Below are 18,074 nucleotides of genomic sequence, written 5' to 3' on the forward strand. Positions count from 1 at the left end.
CAAAGTCATTTCCTTGTGAGTCCAGAGAGACTAAGGCCATGAGCGTCCCGCCCTGGGCACACGGCCGGCTGCCCTCTGATGGTTCTCTCGGTGCTGAATGCAGGCACTTCTGGGGCAGGAGACCAGTTCTTTAATCTCTGCTGCTTCCTGCTCAAGCCCATCCTTTTCTTCCCAGCACTACACCCGCCTCCTTGCTCTGCGCTTACTGGGCACAGTGAACTCACCGCTGCCCCCCAGCACTGGTTGGTGCTGGTTGTCCATGAATCTGGCAGCTCAGAGTCGAGCAGGAGTGTCGGTAGCCATCTGTCCCACAGGCCAGGTTTCCTGTTGCAGCTTTGACCCACTCTCGTTGGGGATCCACACTGCTTCTGAATCTTCAGAATAAGGACGAGCCAGATAACCACTGGGAGCAGCTGTCGTTAGAATTTAAATGATTTCTGTAAATGGTCTTTTTTTTTTTTTCAATGTTTTCTGTAAATATCTTGAATGTCCTGGTTATAATTCAAGAATATGTGGATTTTAGTTTGCAGTTAACATGTTTCGAACGTTACCACCTTCCTCCAATCCTACGGGAGCAGAATTTGACCCCGAGGAAGACGAGCCCACGTTAGAAGCAGCCTGGCCTCATCTACAGGTACTGAACTCTGGGAGTGCCCCAGCAACAGGGGCGTGAGTTAAGTGTGTGCATTCTCAGGGTTTTTTCTCTAAAGCGAGTGAACTGGCCCTAGGGCCTCACTCCAGCTGATTGCAAGTGGACCGCTGACCTTGCAAACCTGTGCAGATAAGAAAGGTATTTTAGCAGAAGTGAGAACATTGAATGGGTTTTTTTGTCTATTTGGAATTGTCAATATGTTTGTAATGAAAGTGACCCTTTGTTGATAGCCATCAGATCGAGGCCTTTTGCAGATAGATGCTTCTCTAGTTCTCAGCACTTAGATTTAACACACCCAAAGGCTCACCTGCTGACTCACCTTTTTCTGACACATTCGTAAAGTAGAAATTGCTCATAGATCAGGCTGGATGCCTGAGAAGACACTGAGCTCAGCATGAGCAGAGTGTGCACAAGCCACGCACCACCTTGGGGCCTGGGTCGTCCACAGGAGGGGAGACAGAGAGGTGAAAGCTGGGAACGAGCTAGATGGGGACCCAATTACAAAGGGGGGGCTGTCTTGGGGACAGAACATCCCCCAAGGCATGTGGGATTGCCGTGTAACCGTGACAGCATATAGCCCACTCATGAAGAGGAGGAGCATCCCTACCCCGGGTGACTGTCTGCGACCCGCTCACCGAGCAGTCCCAGCTTCCTGTCCCCCAGGCCCTGACAGGACACGTGCTCATGGTGGGCTGCAGATCCCGCCCCTCACTGTCGTCTCCCAGCCACGTCAGTTAGGTGCCAGTGACCCCAGCCATGGGTACCATTTCGTTTAAATGCCAGTTAAGGGCATAGTCCGTGGTTCTGAGCTAAATAAAACAATTACCGTCATCAATTATAATTAAATTAAGCCATGGTATTTGGTATTAATTCTGTAGATAAGCAGCTTTTTTTTTTAAGGCTAATATTTTCAGAGATTCAACTCGTGGTGTACCTTTAGTCTCCATCTAATAAAATACCATATTATTTGACTCATTGTTTTTTTTTTTCCTCCTAGCTTGTTTATGAATTTTTCTTAAGATTTTTAGAGTCTCCAGATTTCCAACCTAATATAGCGAAGAAATATATTGATCAGAAGTTTGTATTGCAGGTAAGGTACAAATTAGCTGAAGCTACAAAAGTCCTAATCTGCAGAGCAGGAATACTGATCCACTAAGTGTCTTTTTCTTCTTGAAGCTTTTAGAGCTCTTTGACAGTGAAGATCCTCGGGAGAGAGATTTTCTTAAAACTACCCTTCACAGAATCTATGGAAAATTCTTAGGCTTAAGAGCTTACATCAGAAAACAGATAAATAATATATTTTATAGGTAAGTCAGCGTGTGGGTGACATTTCTCTCTTTGCATGATGATGATCGCGATCTTACTCAGTGCCCCCTACCCCATCATTCAGTCCCTCTTTGCTCGCTCCCCTCCCTCACCAACCCAGCACCTCTGCACACGTCCTTCCTCTGTTTCCATTTTCACCCAGCTGTCCCGTTACCCTGGGTGTGGGGCCATCCAGAACCTGTCCAAAGCCAGCTGTCACTCCTTTCACCTGCGGGTTACTTCATCCTCCCCAATAGCATCTCAGAGAGAAGGCAGGAGTGGGGAGCAAAGTGGGGACCCTTAGAAATGCTCACAGGCTGGAGAACCACACTAGAGGTCTGGAAACCCTGGCGTCCCAGGCCTGCAGGACCGCAGAGACTGGTCCGTCTGGGGAGCTGGGTGCAGAAGTTGCCCTGTCTGGGTTTCTGTGGAAGAGGGCACAGCCCCATGGCTCGTGAGAGGATGTTCTGTGGCATTCCAAGTGCAATATTCACCTTAAGCCCGCGCCCCCGCCCCCCGGTCCTGGCCACCGCCTCTCATTGATTCTTAAGATCTGAACACCCTTCCACCCACCCGCTGACATCTGCACGGTTCTGCTGCTGTCTGAGTCACCCGGGGTGACTGGCCATGCTTGGATGGATGAGCCCCACCCCTGGGCGCTGCCGTGTGTGGGTGTGTGGGTCTGGGCAGGCCTTCTCACTTGAGTCTCTGCTCATCTCCAGGCTCCTTACCCACTAGTGCCTCCCAGAACATTCTTTCCAGCTGCCCTTCTCCACATCCTCGCAGGCTTCTAGACACACCCCCTCCCCAGAAAGCCTCCCTGGCTTGGCAGGCAGGTCTCCCTCTGGGGCAGGCATTGTGCTAGCGGCCTTATCACACTTCCAGTGACCGCTTTGCACCTGACCTGTGGTGGCACCAAAAGAATGTTGATGAATGAAAGACTTAATGTTTCTTATCTGTCCCTGGAAAGTTTGCTATGAGCAGTTTATTCCAAGAATTTGGGCTTGCCTGGGTCATCTTGCCCTTGAAGGCCCTGATTCCAGGATGGCTAAGGTAGTGAAAATCCTAGCAGTAACAGGTCCCCTTGTGAGGTAAGAAAGCAGGTGGGTTTCGCCCAGGCTAGCCATAGAGCCGAGGGAAAGTGACGTGCAGGATCACCAGGAGCACCACAGAGCCCAGGTGGTTCCCTTCTTAGGCATCATGACCCAGCAAGGGAGACAGGGGAGGTGAGACAGATGGAGACACTTGGGTGTGGGAAATAAGATCCCACCACGGAGACCAGCAGCCTCTGGGGATTCTGGAAGCCGTCCCTCTCATCCTCGGCGTCCCCTACCCTGCCCTCCGCAGTCATCGGGGCATCTGCTCCTCTCTCTCATCTTCACACTTGATATGACATCCAGTGTTAGAGCTGCCAGTTCCTTTGAACCCGTTCCAAGTCCCCCACATCCCAGGACTGGGCACCACATATGATCAGAGAAGGACATCCCGTTTCCTGCGTGTTGTGTTCCCTAGTTCATGCTTCTTGGTATCATGATTCCTTTTGAACGAGATCATTACGTGGCAGCGATATTTATCAAAACATTCTATACATTATTTAAACAGCAAAGAACAGGTACAATTTAAATAGCCTTTTAGGCCTAAAATTAAAGCTCTACATAAAGTGAGGTTTTGTTCATCAAAATATAGGTTTTGTTCAGATCACAGAATCACAAATCATGAAGAACCTCAATAGAGTAACGAAAATATTTAAATTATTTAGAAGTGATTGCACATAATTTAGTTTGTTCTCACTGAGCGCCCAGTGCTGGAGGGTGGCGCTTTTGTGTTTTAGCGATCTTTTTTCTATCATTCGTGATCTGTGCAATCAAAACCAAACATGTTACGTGGATCTAGTAGTTGATTTGGTCTCCACCTTCCACACCACTCATATCATGCAGAAAGGAGGTAAGGAGAAAAACCGTGAGAGAAGTACCCCGCTCATCAACATTCGTGGCATGACCCCATCCGTAAGAAAAGATAACTCCAACCTGTTCGGTCCATCTCATCAATAACGTCAACATAAAGTCCCTGTTTGTGCAATTTCTCCTTCTAATGAGCGCGTTCAAGGTGTGAGTTACACAGAGATCTGCACCGTTGATAACCCAGCCATGGTGAGCTGGAGCCCAGGTGGATGGGGCGGACCAGGGCTTCGGATCTGTCTGCGTAACAGACGGCCCCACCCTGTAGCCGCTGCAGTCAGCAACCACGGATCACTGACCGCAGTTCTGTAATCGGAACTGGACTCTGGGCAGTTCTGCTGCCCCATGTGGTCTGCGGGGGCTGCCCCACGGTGGCTCAGGGCAGGCCCTCAGCCGGTTTCCAGGACCCACCAGGCCTCTGCGAGGCTCAGCCCATCTCTGGCACAGACCCGCTTCTACCGTCTGTGCTGATAAAAGCTGCTCACAGGAAGACAGAGCCACAGGGAGGGAGACAGATTCCACCTCTCCCCGTGAGGCTCGGGGCACATCCCACCAGGAGGAAAGGTATCGATCGTGTCTTTTTTGGAGACTGTCTCCAGACGCAGGTTCTGGCTCCATTTTTAGAGAGTCCCAATCCCTTTTTGCTGGAAGAGTGAGAAACTAGACTATTCTCCATGCGTCTTTATGGCTTTCAACCCATTCTGCACCTTCTTCTCTTTCCTCTTTTGGAAAAAGTAAAGAGAACTACGCCCGTTTTCTCTTTTTTAGATCTGCTTCAAATCAGGTCAAAATAATTAGAAACAAAGAATTTATCATGCCAATTCCGAGGGGCACCTGCACCCCCATCCTCGTAGCAGCAATATCCACAATAGCCAAATTATGGAACGAGCCCAGATGTCCACCGACAGATGAAGGGATAAAGACGATGTGGTGTATAGATACAATGGGATAGTACTCATCCATCAGAAAAATGAAATCTTGCCATTTGCAATGATGTGGGTGGAACTAGAGGGTATGATGCTGAGCAATATAAGTCAGTCTGAGAAAGACAATTATAGGATTTCACTCATGCGGAATTTAAGAAACGAAACAGGAGCATAGAGAAAGGAAGGAAAAAAAGATATCAGAGAGGGAGACAAACCATAAGAGACTCATAACTCTAGGAAACAAACAGGGTTGCTGGAGGGGAGGCGGGCGGGAGGATGGAGTAACTGGGTGATGGGCACTAAGGAAGGCACGTGATGTAATGAGCACTGGGGGTTTTATACAACTGATAAATCACTGGATTCTACCCCTGAAACCAATACTACACTCCGTATTAACTAACTTGAATTTAAATTAAAAAAAAAAAAAAAAACCCTGTTGAAAAGAAAGAAACTAATCTATCGGTAAGAGTATAGTCCTGCTGATTTAGGAAAACAAAATGGCTTAGAGCTGAAGGCCGTCCTTGTTCGAATGGGAGCACTGGAGCGCCTAGATCCCGAGCGGGGCGGAGGCCCAGAGCCCAGCCCCGAGGTCTGCGGGTGCCCTCCAGGCTGCCGACAGCGGGGAGCGGTGACTCAGGTGGCGTGGCTGCACTTTATACAGAGCTATAACTTTGCACATGGAAACTGAGAAAACACGCGATGCACAAGGGAGCCCTCAGGTTGAGTTTCATAAATTAAAGTGTTTCTCAGAGCAAAGGCACCATGGAGGGGTGGGGACTCCTTGGCGCCAGCTTCCCGTCTCCAGGCAGGTGCAGTGTGGAGGGCAGCGGGGAGCCGAGGGGCCCCGTCACCTGCAGTACGACCACACCGCCCGTTCCTCACCACCCGGGTGCCCGGGGCCATCTGGGTGACCCCACCTCACCCTCGTGCATGGCCAGACTCGTCTCTGTGACACGGTGGTTCTCTGTTCCGGTGGTCGCAGCAGACCCGTGTGAGGCGCTGGAGGCCCCCCTGCATGTCTGCCTCGCGGCCTGCTCCCCGCTGCGTTTCACAGACCTCTCCAGCCCTGCCCTCCTCCTCCTCCTCCACACCATCCAGACATCTTTCAGACCCTCCGAGGATTCTGCTCATTCGAGAACGTAGAGGTCTTAAGGCCCACCCTTTGGGAATATTTCACATCCTCTAGATTGTTTGACCTCTTCTTTACCTTGAGGTCTCCATTCCATTGTTGCAAACGTGGACAACGACACTTCAGAGTCAGATTTTTTTTTAATCATCACAAACTCTTATTTTTGGCTTAGAGCAGACTCTTAAACTGCTCGTTGTTGGCCGAAAGGCAGAAGCCTTTTTCAGACACCACTGACGTCAGGCAGGCACCCGTGCCTTGGTTGGGGCGGACTTCAGGCGAGCGAGGTGTGGGCAGGAGTGGGCTCCTGGCTTCTGAGGAAATCCTCGGGGTAGGGAGAGACCGCCCTGCTCGGTGTCCCTGTTCCCTCTCATCGTCGCCAGCCTGTCAACACATGTGTTGCAAGCACAGGACAGATGCCAGCCCAAGTCCTAGCACTGGGGACACAGTGACCAAAAGTCCTAGCCCTGTCCTCAGGCTGACCTCGGGCACAGCAGATGCTGCAAGGGCCCCAAGGAGCCCACCAGGCGGGCACAGCAAAGAGGCTTCTCCAAGGACACAAATCGGCTGCTCATATTGGGGATTCTGGGAGGTGGTGCTTGAAGCCACGTGGGGGCCTTGCAGGGTGTCTGTGAGTCAGTAGGCGGGACGGCCCCAGTGGGAAGGAAAGAACTTCTGCCCTTGCACACACTGGGCAAGTGGAGGCTTTAAAATTGAGTAAGGCATCAACTTAGGTTGGCACAGAGCAAAACAGGCCTGAGGGATGGGTCGCGGGATGTACATGTGCTGGGGCAGACTGGCAAATCCCTCATCGTCACCTCTGAGCGGCTCAAGTACAGGTGTTCACGGTGCAAACCTTGCAGCCTTTCTCTGGTTGAAACCTTCCAAAATGTTGGGGGGGGGGGGAATTTGAGCAGTCCCGTGCACTCTGGCCTCCGGGTCTTCACACCCCCCAACTGTGAGGACTCCTATTACTGAGGATGACCAGGTAGGGGTACCTGTGGCTCCCCCCACCCAAGCACACGGTTTCCTTAGAGGATTTAAGTCTCTCCAGCTCTTCTTTCAGTGTCTAATTCTAAATGGCAAATTGTTTCTTCTAGGTTTATTTATGAAACAGAGCATCACAACGGCATAGCAGAATTACTGGAAATCTTGGGGAGGTGAGTCGTCTCTGTTGCTGGCAGCGAGGGGAGTTGATTCCAGGATGCTCCAGTTCACTGAGTCCGTCAGCCCTCCCCAGAGCGAGGAAAATTGAAACCATTTCCAAAGGAACTAAGATCTCACTTGATGGAAGGGGTTGGTGAGGTCTAGGGTCAAAAGCCATGGATAGGAAACCCTCCTGTGTGCCTGGCTCCACGCGCAGATTCTGTTTCACACACCTCATCCAAGACCGTTACCTTGAGAAGGTTTATGTTGACACCTAGAAGAGTGGATCATTTATCCTACATTGGGAGTATTGAGTAAATGCTAATATTTCATGTTGCTTGGATTTTATAAACTTTTCATATCTGTACTTAACAATAATAGACATTTCAAAAATTTCGCCATCTTCATCCAAGTGAAATCTTTGCTTGCTATCATTTTTTTTAAATCAGTGGCCCATGGTTTTTGTTTTTGTTTTTGTTTTTTAAGATTTTATTTATTTATTCATGACAGACACAGAGAGAGAGGCAGAGACACAGGCAGAGGTAGAAGCAGGCTCCATCAGGGAGCCTGACGTGGGACTCGATCCCGGGTCTCCAGGACCATACCCCAGGCTGAAGGCAGCCATTGGGACTGCCCGACCCATGGATTTTATATCAGACTTCCAGCCCTCTATTCCCGGGGTTCCACAGCTGAAAAGCTTGGAAGGCTCTCTCCCAGCACCTTACTTGGGGATTGAGCTGCATTAGCAGCTAAAAGGTTCTGAGGGACCTGCAGAGAGGGCACCTCTGTACATCCCCAAAGCTTTGGGAACACAAGTCTCTCTCAGGCAACATTGTTGTCATCTGGTCAATCCGTGCTCCAGTGGTGAGAAAACTCTCCTTGCTATTTTAGATATAATTTGAAAAAACCATTTGTCCTCGTGGAGAATTCTACGTTGACCAGTTTTGGCACACTCAGCGGGTTTCTCCCGCTCAGTAGAGCGTGGTGAGCGGTCAAGGGCCCTTCCTAGGTGTATGACCTTCCTTAACTACTCTTGGCTGCTGTTTTCCTAGTAAGAGGGGGAGGGATCCACTCACCTCCTAAGAGTCGAGGAGGGTGTGCGACCGTGTGAAGCGTCCGTGCAGCCTGGCATGTCACACAGGCAACTCTGTGCTCCCTGCTGCTAGGATCGATAATTTTATCCTTCCAGAAGAGGTGTTTGACCTTGACGGTCTCCCCCGATGTGAATGAGCAGGCCAGCCCTGGTGCCCACCTCAGACAACCCCTGCCTGCAGCGCTCCTGTGCCCAAGGCCCCTGGATGGTGCGGGTCCATCTAGAAATTGCCTTAACTGCTCTGTAGCTCTAACACGTGTCTGTGCTTGCCTAATAATAAAATCAAATAAATAGAAAGCCCACTCGCCCAACTGATAAACCAGTAGATAAACTACTTGACATTAGAGATAAAGCTTCAGTTTGGAGTCCAGGAATAAGACCCTCTTTCTATGTAGAAGGGAGCAGCTTCCTGGCTGATTCTCACCCAGCTCCCACTTGGACACTTGGACTCTATCCCACCAGCATTAGAATAACAAGCCCGAATCTCTCCAGGGAAGCGTGAATTCCTAAAAATAGGCAAAGGTCAAGGGAAGGTGCCGGGTGTGGACAGCCGTGGAGCAGAGCGGGGACCCCACCTGAGCCTCCCGGCCTCCTCCGCCTGTCTGAAGGAGGCTTTGCCCCCGGGGTCATGCTCTTCTGGGTAATGCCCTGCAAACCCAGAGTTTTAGAATTATCTTACACTTAAAAGAAAGAAATGACAATGCTTCTTGGAAGGTTTTTAATTTTCTTTTTAATTTCCGCTAATATGCTCCTCTTTTGTGCAACGTACATTTTGCTTACTGATTTTTTTATGCTGGATAAAAAAGGCAAGATTTTTTTTTTTAATCTGGAAGTTGTAAATATTCAAATTTTGAATAAATTCTGTTTTCACAGTATAATTAATGGATTTGCCTTACCACTAAAAGAAGAGCACAAGATTTTCTTACTGAAGGTGTTGCTACCTTTGCACAAAGTGAAATCTCTGAGTGTCTACCATCCACAGGTAAGGGGTGCTCCGCAGGACACATATGTGGGGACGTGCGCTAGCATGGCATCTCCGTGTGAGCATTGGTCTAAGACACAGAATTCCAGCCTGTTACCTGGGAGCACTGTCTTTGTCGTGTCCCGTTGCTGATGTAGGTTCTGGTGCTAATTGAAAGGATACAGGGGTAAAGAAATTCCCTTTTAAGAAGATCAGAAAACTCTCAGGAATGGAGAATTTCAGAATTAGTTCTAAACGCAGAGAAGAGGGTGACTCACTTGATGCCCCGCGTCAAGAGATCTCAGAGGAAGCTTTCTGTCGTGGGATTTAAAATCTGACTCCTTTAGGAAACTGAGTGGGGAAAAATCAGAGAGGAAGACAAACCGTGAGAGACTTCTGACTCTGGGAAACAAAGACCCCGTTGCAGGAGGCGGGGATATTGGATGGGGTGACTGGGTGACAAGCACTAGGAGGGCACTTGATGGGATGAGCACTGGGTGTTAGACTATATGTTGGCAAATTGAATTTAAATAATTTTTTAAAAAACATAAAATCTGGCTCCTTTAAGAAAAAGCCTCTATGTCTGTGACCAATGACATGGTCTAAGAAAAAGGTGTTTTTATTTTTATTTATTTTTATTTTTTTAAGTAAACTGTGGGCTTTCTGCAGTTGTGGAAATCTAATGACAGTTACCCTGAAAATTTGGCCAGTGAGTGATTACTACCTGGTCAGGCGGCTGCACGGACTCGGGAGACGTGGCCTCCCCTTCACTCTTGCACTTGTGAGCCCTGCAAGGACGGGTGCTGAGTGTCGGGGACAGGGTGGCCCCCAGCTGCGGTCCAGTCCCCTGCGTGATCGCTGGGAGTCTGAGCAGGTGCAGGCCCGACAGCCAGCGGGCACAGCACGAGTCACAGGAAGTGAATTCTTTATGTGATAATAAGGACGTTGGCTTCCTGGGACGTATTTTACTTTGAGGTGGGTTTTTTTTTTTTTTTCACCTCCTTTTGCTGTTAACCTGGTGATCGTAGCTTTACACCTAGCCAGATCGTTACCTCAGCTGTTCAGTGGTTTAAGGTGGAACCAGATTTTAATTTGGTTTTTCCCCAGCTGTCAGATTCCTCGTTCATTGTAGTCTCTAAAATAATCGTGAGGGAAATCCCCTTCAAACCCGGGCTGACCTGTCGATGTTAAGCCCAGAGGACCCTTTGCTGATATTTTTAGCTGTTGGACCTGGTCCCTGAGAGTCCCCCTGAGAGCCCCAGCGGAGGCGGAGGGCGCGGGGGCAGCACAGGGCACCAGGAGGCAGAGCAGCGCTGCCGTGTTAAAGCGAAATGCTAATACCTCCTCTCCGTGTACTTTGCAGCTGGCGTACTGTGTAGTGCAGTTTCTAGAAAAGGACAGCACCCTCACTGAACCGGTGAGTACGCGCCCCGTCCGGGGCCTGGCCCTGCTGCCAGCACGCGGCAGGATGTGGCGCGTGGGCGTCCCCAAACGGCAGTGTCACCACAGCTCTGCTGCCCAGTAGTGGTTGAAACCACTTTTTCACCTTAAGTCACACAACTGATAAACACGCCGGTTTCCCTCGTGTGTTAGGTGTTTTTCAGAGTGTGGTCACTTGAGTTACACGTTCCTCTACTGCGGGGATGACGTTACGCCGTCAGACTCGGAGTGGCCGCGGCCGCCGGATGGCGTGCCCTTGAGCACTTTCCCTTCTTGGTTTAAGGACACGCAGCTTTCTTGGGTCCTGCCAATTGAGGTGACCTGCGACCTTCCCTCCAGGCTCAAGGCTAGCTGCTTTGTGATCACCGCGTCACCAGTGCCAGGTTGCTGCCGTCGAGCGTGTAGATTTCCAGATTTCTTGGCGTATCACGTTTATTAGAAGTAAAAAGCTGTTGTGGCCTAGATGAACCAGGTGGAGCGTGCCGGGGGCCAGGTTAAACATTTGAATATACTTTTTTTTTTTTTTTCAAATAGCTTTATTCAATTATAATTCACATACCCCACAATTTACCCATTTAAAATGGACAACTCAGTGGCTTTTTGGTATATGACGTTATTTTAATTGTGCTTAAGTACATGTCACATAAAATTTGTCATTTTCAATGTACAGGCGAGTGGCATTAACTACATCCCAGTGCTCCGCAGCTGACACCACTATTCCCAGAGCTTTGTCACCCCAGACAGTAGGTCTGCACCCACAGACCCCGACTCCCACTTCCCCTCTGCCCACCCCAGGAACGCTCACCTGCTCTGTCTCTGCTGAGTTTGCCTCCTTGGGGCACCGGGCATGGGTGGAAACGTGCAGGATGTCCTCAGAGTTCAGACAGGCCACGCCCGTGTCAGAGCTCCATCCCTGGATGTGGCTGGATAGACTCCCTGGTGTGTGGTTCGCAGGCTCCCGTCAGTGAACGCTCAGGCTGCTTCCACCCCCTGTGAATAGTGCAAATAATGCAGCTGTGAATGTGGGCATGCAGGTGTCTACGCCAATCCCTGCTCTTGGAACTGCTGGATCCGCTGGTGATCCTGTGTTTGGCTTCATGAGGAGCTGCCCCTCTGTCCTCCACAGCAGCTGCACAGGGACCCCGCGTTCTCCACATCCTCGCCAACACCTGGTATTGTCCCTTGGTCTGTTCTAGCCTCCAGTGAGTGTGCACAGGCATCTCTTAGGGGCTTTTTGATTTGCATTTCCCTCATGGCTGAAGATGTTGGGCATCTCTTCATCTCTTCATGGCCTGTTGGCCACCTGTGTGTCTGTGGACAAACATCTTCAGATCCACTGCCCTTTTTTTTTTTTTTTAATCAGCTAGGCTGTTTTTTACTGTTGAGTAACAAAGTAAGAAGTCCTGAGTCACTTTCGGTGTTTGAGCTGTTATTTTTTAAGTTACTGTTGGAATAAAAAAGGCAGATGTCATTCCAGCATCTCTCTGTCCCCCTGGCCGCCTTCCACAGCGGTCCCGTGAGGTTATGAGTCTTACAGTGGAAATACGTGAGGAATCCTTAATGCTCTGTATCTGATCTCTGCTGAGCTCCGTGCATGGACACCCCAAGTCACCCACCCAGGAACCGCCGCATCCCCCAGCACCTGCCCCACTCCCCTCCCCGGGGTCCCCACACACCTCTGCTTCAGCTCTGTCTGAGATTCTGGAAGCTTCACCCCCCAGGAAAGGCACCAAACTTACCAGTCTTGAGTATCAAACATGGAGTGTTTACTCCCGGTAGGTAGGGTTCTCTTTATCCCCCTGACTAAACTGGAGACGCATCTAGGTGGGGAAGGACACCTGAGGTGGCCTCAATGGTCCCGTGGCTCCACACTAACGGGTGAGAAGCGTTACCAGAGACGATAGTGTGGGAACAGATTTGCACACACCCTGCCTTTGCCTACCTCAAAACTAAAAGGGAAAGGAAAACATGGAAGGAGAGAAAACGCATGCACTTTTCTTCATGACTGTCCTCAGTGTGTATTTCTCACACTCCCCAGGCTCCAGACCCCACCAGACGTGGGGCTGCGTTTACCCCAGGCCAGGCCCCCACAGTAGTGCCCTGGTCCCCAGCTGGGTCCGTCACAGCACGAGTCCCAATCCTGTCCCAGCTCACCTCTGTGCCATCTTTCACCTGGGAGTAACGTGAAGGCCCACAGAGGTTTGCAGCAGCGGGAGCCCTTGGCCACACTAATCCGATGGGAGGAGCAAGGCGGCTGCTGGCTTCCACCGGGTCCTTCCATCCTCGATGGGAACCTCTGAGGTGGCATAGGCAGAGAAGCTTCAGGCCCCCGCACACCCAGCCTCCCAAGATCTCCACCCAGATTCGCTTCCTGAATCTCCTGCAGCCCAGACAACAGGCGGGTGCTCTCTTGACCAGCAGGTTTTGTTTTCTGCACATTAAAAATGTTCGGACCCCCGCCTCGGTGAACTCCTTCCTTTGAAATCCCCGTATCACAAAAATACAGAGGCTGGTCTGTCTCCCTTCAGCATTGAAAGCTTGTCGACGATTAGGCGAATGGGGTAAAGTCCTGTGAAGGTGAGTGTCCCCTCGGCAGCGCTAAGGAGGACGTGGCACATGCGTGGCTCTCAGGGTCCTGGACCCAAGGCTCTCCAGAAGCCAGTATGGCCAAGGTCAGGAATGTTTAAAGTACGGTCCATTTAAAAGACCTGCATCCTTCCCGTTTAAGGTCTGCAATTAATATTTTTATTTGTAAACTGCACTTTAGAAAGCTCAGCAGCTTTCTGGGCACATTGAACGTGTACATTATCATATGAAGAATAGGAGCCCATCGGACTGAGGACGGAAGTAAAGTCATGTTCTCTTGTCGTCTGCCTGTTGCTTTAGGATAATCGGCTTTTACTACAGGGCCTGGTGGGAACCCTCTTCTTCCCTGGGGTGACAGGGAGGGGACAGAGCCACTGGCACACATGCTCGGGCCCACCCGCCCTCCCCAGCCCTGGCCAGAGAGTGGCAGCCCATTGAGTCTCCAAAGGACAGCCCGGTGTGTGATGTGCCCAGCAGCAGGCTGCCTCTTTTGCCTAGATTACGTTACCAAACAGACCCTTCTTTTTTTTTTTTTCTTTTTTTTTTTTTAATCTATTTATTCATGAGAGAGAGCGAGAAAGAGAGGCAGAGACACAGGCAGAGGGATAAGCAGGCTCCATGCAGGGAGCCTAATGTGGGACCTGATCCCAGGACTCCAGGATCACGCCCTGGGCCAAAGGCAGGCGCTCAACCGCTGAGCCACCAGGGATCCCCTAGACAGACCCTTCTTTTACAAAACGCTGCTGCACTCTGAAACCGTGGCATCGACCATAAGTCGCTCCAAATAGTGTGAAAAGTAGGTCCAGCGTGTGGCTCCAATTCCAGAAATAAAACCTTTTTCAGAGACGTTAAATAGCTAAACCAGTTGTAGTTTTTGTATCTCACATGTTGATCTATTTTTCCTACTAAAATACCATTTGACAAGGAAGAGTGGATTTGTGACATGACTGGCATCTGCTGTATTCTTAACAGTGGTCCCCATACCGGGGAATAGTAGGTGCTCATTAAATGTCTGTTCAGTGGTTTTGAGCAAAAAGTAGGACAAAAATCATTAAATGCTCTTTTTTTTAAGAAATTCCCTTTAAAGACCACCATGAAAAAAAAAAAAGAAAAAAAAAGAAAGACCATCATGTTGTAAATTTTTATGTCAGACTCCGAAACTAGGAGGCTTGTCTTTTTTATAAATGTTGGAATTTTATAAAGTGTAGTATCATAAAAGGTTATCCAGGAGCCTGAAGGTCAAGAGCATTAAGTAGACTTGTTCTGAATGGATGTTGTTCAAAGGCCGGCCGTGTTTTTAGCCACAATAACGATGGAGCAGTTGGCCCACTGAGCGGTGAGGTGCTGTCTGCAGAGCTGCAGAGGATGGGCCAGTGGAGACCACTTGCCAGCCCGGGAGAACTGGCACTTGGGGTGATTTTCGTGGCAGTCCTGATGCTAGCTAGGGCTGGGACAGTAGTCCCAGAATGGCCCTGGTGGGCTGCAATCATACGTGGGCAAGCGTCCTTTAGGTAGCTAAACTCTAGAAACGTTACTAATCCTTACCAAGTCGAATCTGATACTCCGGGTGGACGCTCTTTACTGATACGGTTGTGGTAGGAAATTTGGAAACTCTAGGAGTGAGATAAAGAAAGGTTGCCCCGCAGAAGCTCTTCTACCTGTCTGATGTGGGCAAGAAACATAACGTCCAATCCCCGCGAATGAGGAAGCCGCCGTCGACCAGCTGAACACGGCTCACGGGGGCGGGCCACGCAGGTGCGCTCTGGCAGGGTCCCAGCTGAGGCCACACTGCCGTGCTCCCGGCGGGCCAGCCCTCCTCAGATGCAGGGTCCTCGCAGCGCAGGGTCACAGGTCACGCGCGCCAAGAGCAGTGAGGCCCGACCCCGGGTCCCTCTGCAGCCCTGCATGCGTGAGCTGACAACATTGGCTTATGTCATGTCTCCCTCTTCTGATATATTCTAGCACAATTTAACACAATCAAAAACACCACGTGTGGTTGTGTAGAGCCAAATATGAATGAATGATCAGTTTGAGACAGAAGCGGATTGTGCATATGTGTGACCAGCAGCCCCAGAGCTGGCGACTTCTGCACAGAAACAAATATACGACGTCCTAAGCCCCATGTTTCTCCATTGTTCTTTTTCTCTCTAACCCTTCTAACTGCTTGTTTTTTATCTTTCTGTTTTCTAAAGGGGCTGACTGCAGTCAGTGGTGGTTCATCAGAGAGAGTGGGTCACATACATTAAAGTTGTGGTTCTTAAGTATATAAAATGAGCTGTTTCTCTAGTTCCCAAAAGCCCACGTGCTGATTTACCATGCAGCTGTTCCGTCTACAAGGAAGAAAGCACCACCTTAATTTGTTGCTTTGCTTGGAGTGGGGGGGTCACCTGCGGGGGGACACCTCAACGAAACACAGATGTCGGGCATCACAGACGTCACGCTGTGTGTTTCTTTGGCAGGTGGTGATGGCACTTCTCAAATACTGGCCAAAGACCCATAGTCCAAAAGAAGTCATGTTCTTAAATGAACTAGAAGAGATCTTAGACGTAATCGAACCATCAGAATTTGTGAAGATCATGGAGCCGCTCTTCCGGCAGTTGGCCAAATGTGTGTCCAGCCCACACTTCCAGGTACGAAGGGCAAGGAGGGAGCAGCCTCCAGGGTGACCCCATCACCAAACATGTAGTTTTCGCTAAAAGTTGTTAGAAATGGCTCCTCCGTACAAGTGCCTTTGTCTTTACGTTTGGCGCACCCCAAACACGTAGAACCTCGCTTTCCACACCTGAGAGGTGGATGCTTGTAGATGAACTGTTCAGCCCCGAAACTCCCCGTCCATAAGCACTTTATTTCTGACACACGCACGTTCCTGTTTGAGGGGGCCTTGGTCACACACCGCTCTCCTGTCCTCGGCTCCTCATTCAGGCCTTCTGGCCTTGTTCAGAGGTCGTCTCCAGGACCTCTGTGCCGTCCGTCTGCCTCCCGTGGACCTGCTGGCATGTATCGTGAGCTCACAGTGGGCAAGGCAGCCCGGCCAGCGGGGGTCCCAGTGTCAGCCCCGCTCCCGTCCCTCCAGCCCTCCTCCTGGCCCCCTTCCTTACGGCCCTTAGCCACACGGCCTGTCACTTCGGGAGTATGAATTCTCCCATCACTGTCTCCCCTGCCAGAACGTAAGCTCCACAAGGGCAGGAGTTCTGCGTCACCTCAATCACTGCTGACACCTCAGCACCAGACCCGTCCCAGACCTGTGATGGGAGTAGGTGGGTGGGAGGCAGAGGGATGAGCACATCTGGCGGGTGTGTGGCCCACGTGTGGCCCAGGGCCCAGCATAAATGTTTATTAAACGAATAGAGAAATGAATGATTGTATTCTTGATGTACAAGAAACCCTCTGCCTCCCTGTCGGGGGCTCCTCAGGGTTACAGTCTAGAGTGTGCTGAGGTTGTGGAAATGAGTCGCTAATCTAGTATAATTCACCACGTACCCGCAGAGTTGTGGGCAGGGTCCTGCTGAATGAATGTTTGTCGTCACGGCCACATCAGTTGTGCCGTCTGTCTTCCAGGTGGCAGAGCGAGCACTGTATTACTGGAACAATGAGTATATCATGAGTCTAATCAGCGACAACGCAGCAAAGATCCTACCCATCATGTTTCCATCCTTGTACCGCAACTCCAAGACCCACTGGAACAAGTAAGAAACAGCTGGCTGTCGCCCACTGGGGCATTTTAACATTTCACGTATCTCGCTGAAACTTCCAACCAATTCGGATTGAAATCCAAGTCCGAAATAGCAGTTAGAAAAGAAAATGTTGCTTTTATTGCGGGCTTAGAATTAAGGAGAAGTGTGGGTCGTATCTGTGGCCTTTTATTGCCTCCTCACCCCTGTTTCAAGCCAATACGGAGGCACGTCTGTTGGCACCCACCGTTCCCGGCTGCATTGGCAGTGGCATCTTCCAGGCTTCATCTTTATTTATTTATTTTTTAAAAAGACTTTATTATTCTTGAGAGACAGAGAGAGAGGCAGAGACATAGGCAGAGGGAGAAGCAGGCTCCATGCAGGGACCCCGATGGAGGACTCGATCCTGAGACTCCAGGATCACGCCCTGGACAGAAGGCAGACACTCAACCATTGAGCCACCCAGGCGTCCCGGGGCCTCGTCTTAGATCTCCTCCAGCTAAGGTCACTGCAGAGCCCTCAGAGCACGGTGGCCACCCTGTTCTCGGAGGCGCCCAGGCCTCCACCATACACCCTGTTGAGCCCCTCTGAGAGCACGAGCTGCCCTCCTGTCCTCGCTGCCTGGACGGCAAGGGGTGAGCAGGTGCTGGCACACAGCCTGACCGCGTCCTCTGTCCTGTCACTTAACAAGGATGAGGAGAGGACACTAAGCCGTGGTCTTCTGACACCTTCCAAGGCACGGTCAGGGCAGACTCCCTGTCACTGGGGGATACCGACTGGTTTTCGTGTCCTTTACATGAATATGGGTACCAGCGCTTTGCTCTCCCCTCCTCCTTTCATTTCTTTCCTTTCTGTGTTGTAATCATTATATCAGAATCGAAAGCAGGGAGAGCAGAGCCCCGATACCCATCCTGCCCCCTTGTTTACAGGCGAGGAAAGCCAGGCTCAGGGCGGTGGCAGCCGGGCCACACTCGCGGGCTGGCTGGCGGCTGCCTGGCTCACAGGGCCCCCTGCACACCCTTCCGCTGGCCTGGCTCACGTTCTGGCCTCATCTCACTCAGCCAGTGGCCTCATCTGAGAAATAGAGAAAACGCTGGCACCCACCTTGGTGTTTTGTGCTGGCTCATCAAGAAAATAACGTTAATATACATGAGCACTTCGCAGCGCCCTTCACCCTGTTGTGAAGGTTAATGCAGGTCAGGTTGATATA

General features: G+C 50.6%; 1 protein-coding gene across 11 annotated transcripts in view; it reads left to right on the plus strand.

Moving 5' to 3' along the window:
• PPP2R5C (protein phosphatase 2 regulatory subunit B'gamma) overlaps positions 1-18,074 on the plus strand; it is a 123,631-nt gene that overhangs the window by 88,947 nt on the left and 16,610 nt on the right. For all 11 annotated transcript variants that reach the window (XR_007412575.1, XR_007412573.1, XR_007412574.1 and 8 more), the window contains 8 exons: positions 524-634; positions 1,650-1,742; positions 1,829-1,959; positions 7,068-7,127; positions 9,080-9,188; positions 10,531-10,584; positions 15,653-15,823; positions 16,752-16,879. Coding sequence is in view for 8 of the 11 variants with exons in the window: in XM_025443564.3 (XP_025299349.1) it covers positions 524-634; positions 1,650-1,742; positions 1,829-1,959; positions 7,068-7,127; positions 9,080-9,188; positions 10,531-10,584; positions 15,653-15,823; positions 16,752-16,879 (857 nt within the window). In the remaining 3 variants the exon portion in view is untranslated. The remainder of the gene's footprint in view (positions 1-523; positions 635-1,649; positions 1,743-1,828; positions 1,960-7,067; positions 7,128-9,079; positions 9,189-10,530; positions 10,585-15,652; positions 15,824-16,751; positions 16,880-18,074) is intronic.

The sequence above is a fragment of the Canis lupus genome, chromosome 8 (assembly GCF_003254725.2).
Source record: "Canis lupus dingo isolate Sandy chromosome 8, ASM325472v2, whole genome shotgun sequence".
Classification (NCBI taxonomy): domain Eukaryota; kingdom Metazoa; phylum Chordata; class Mammalia; order Carnivora; family Canidae; genus Canis; species Canis lupus.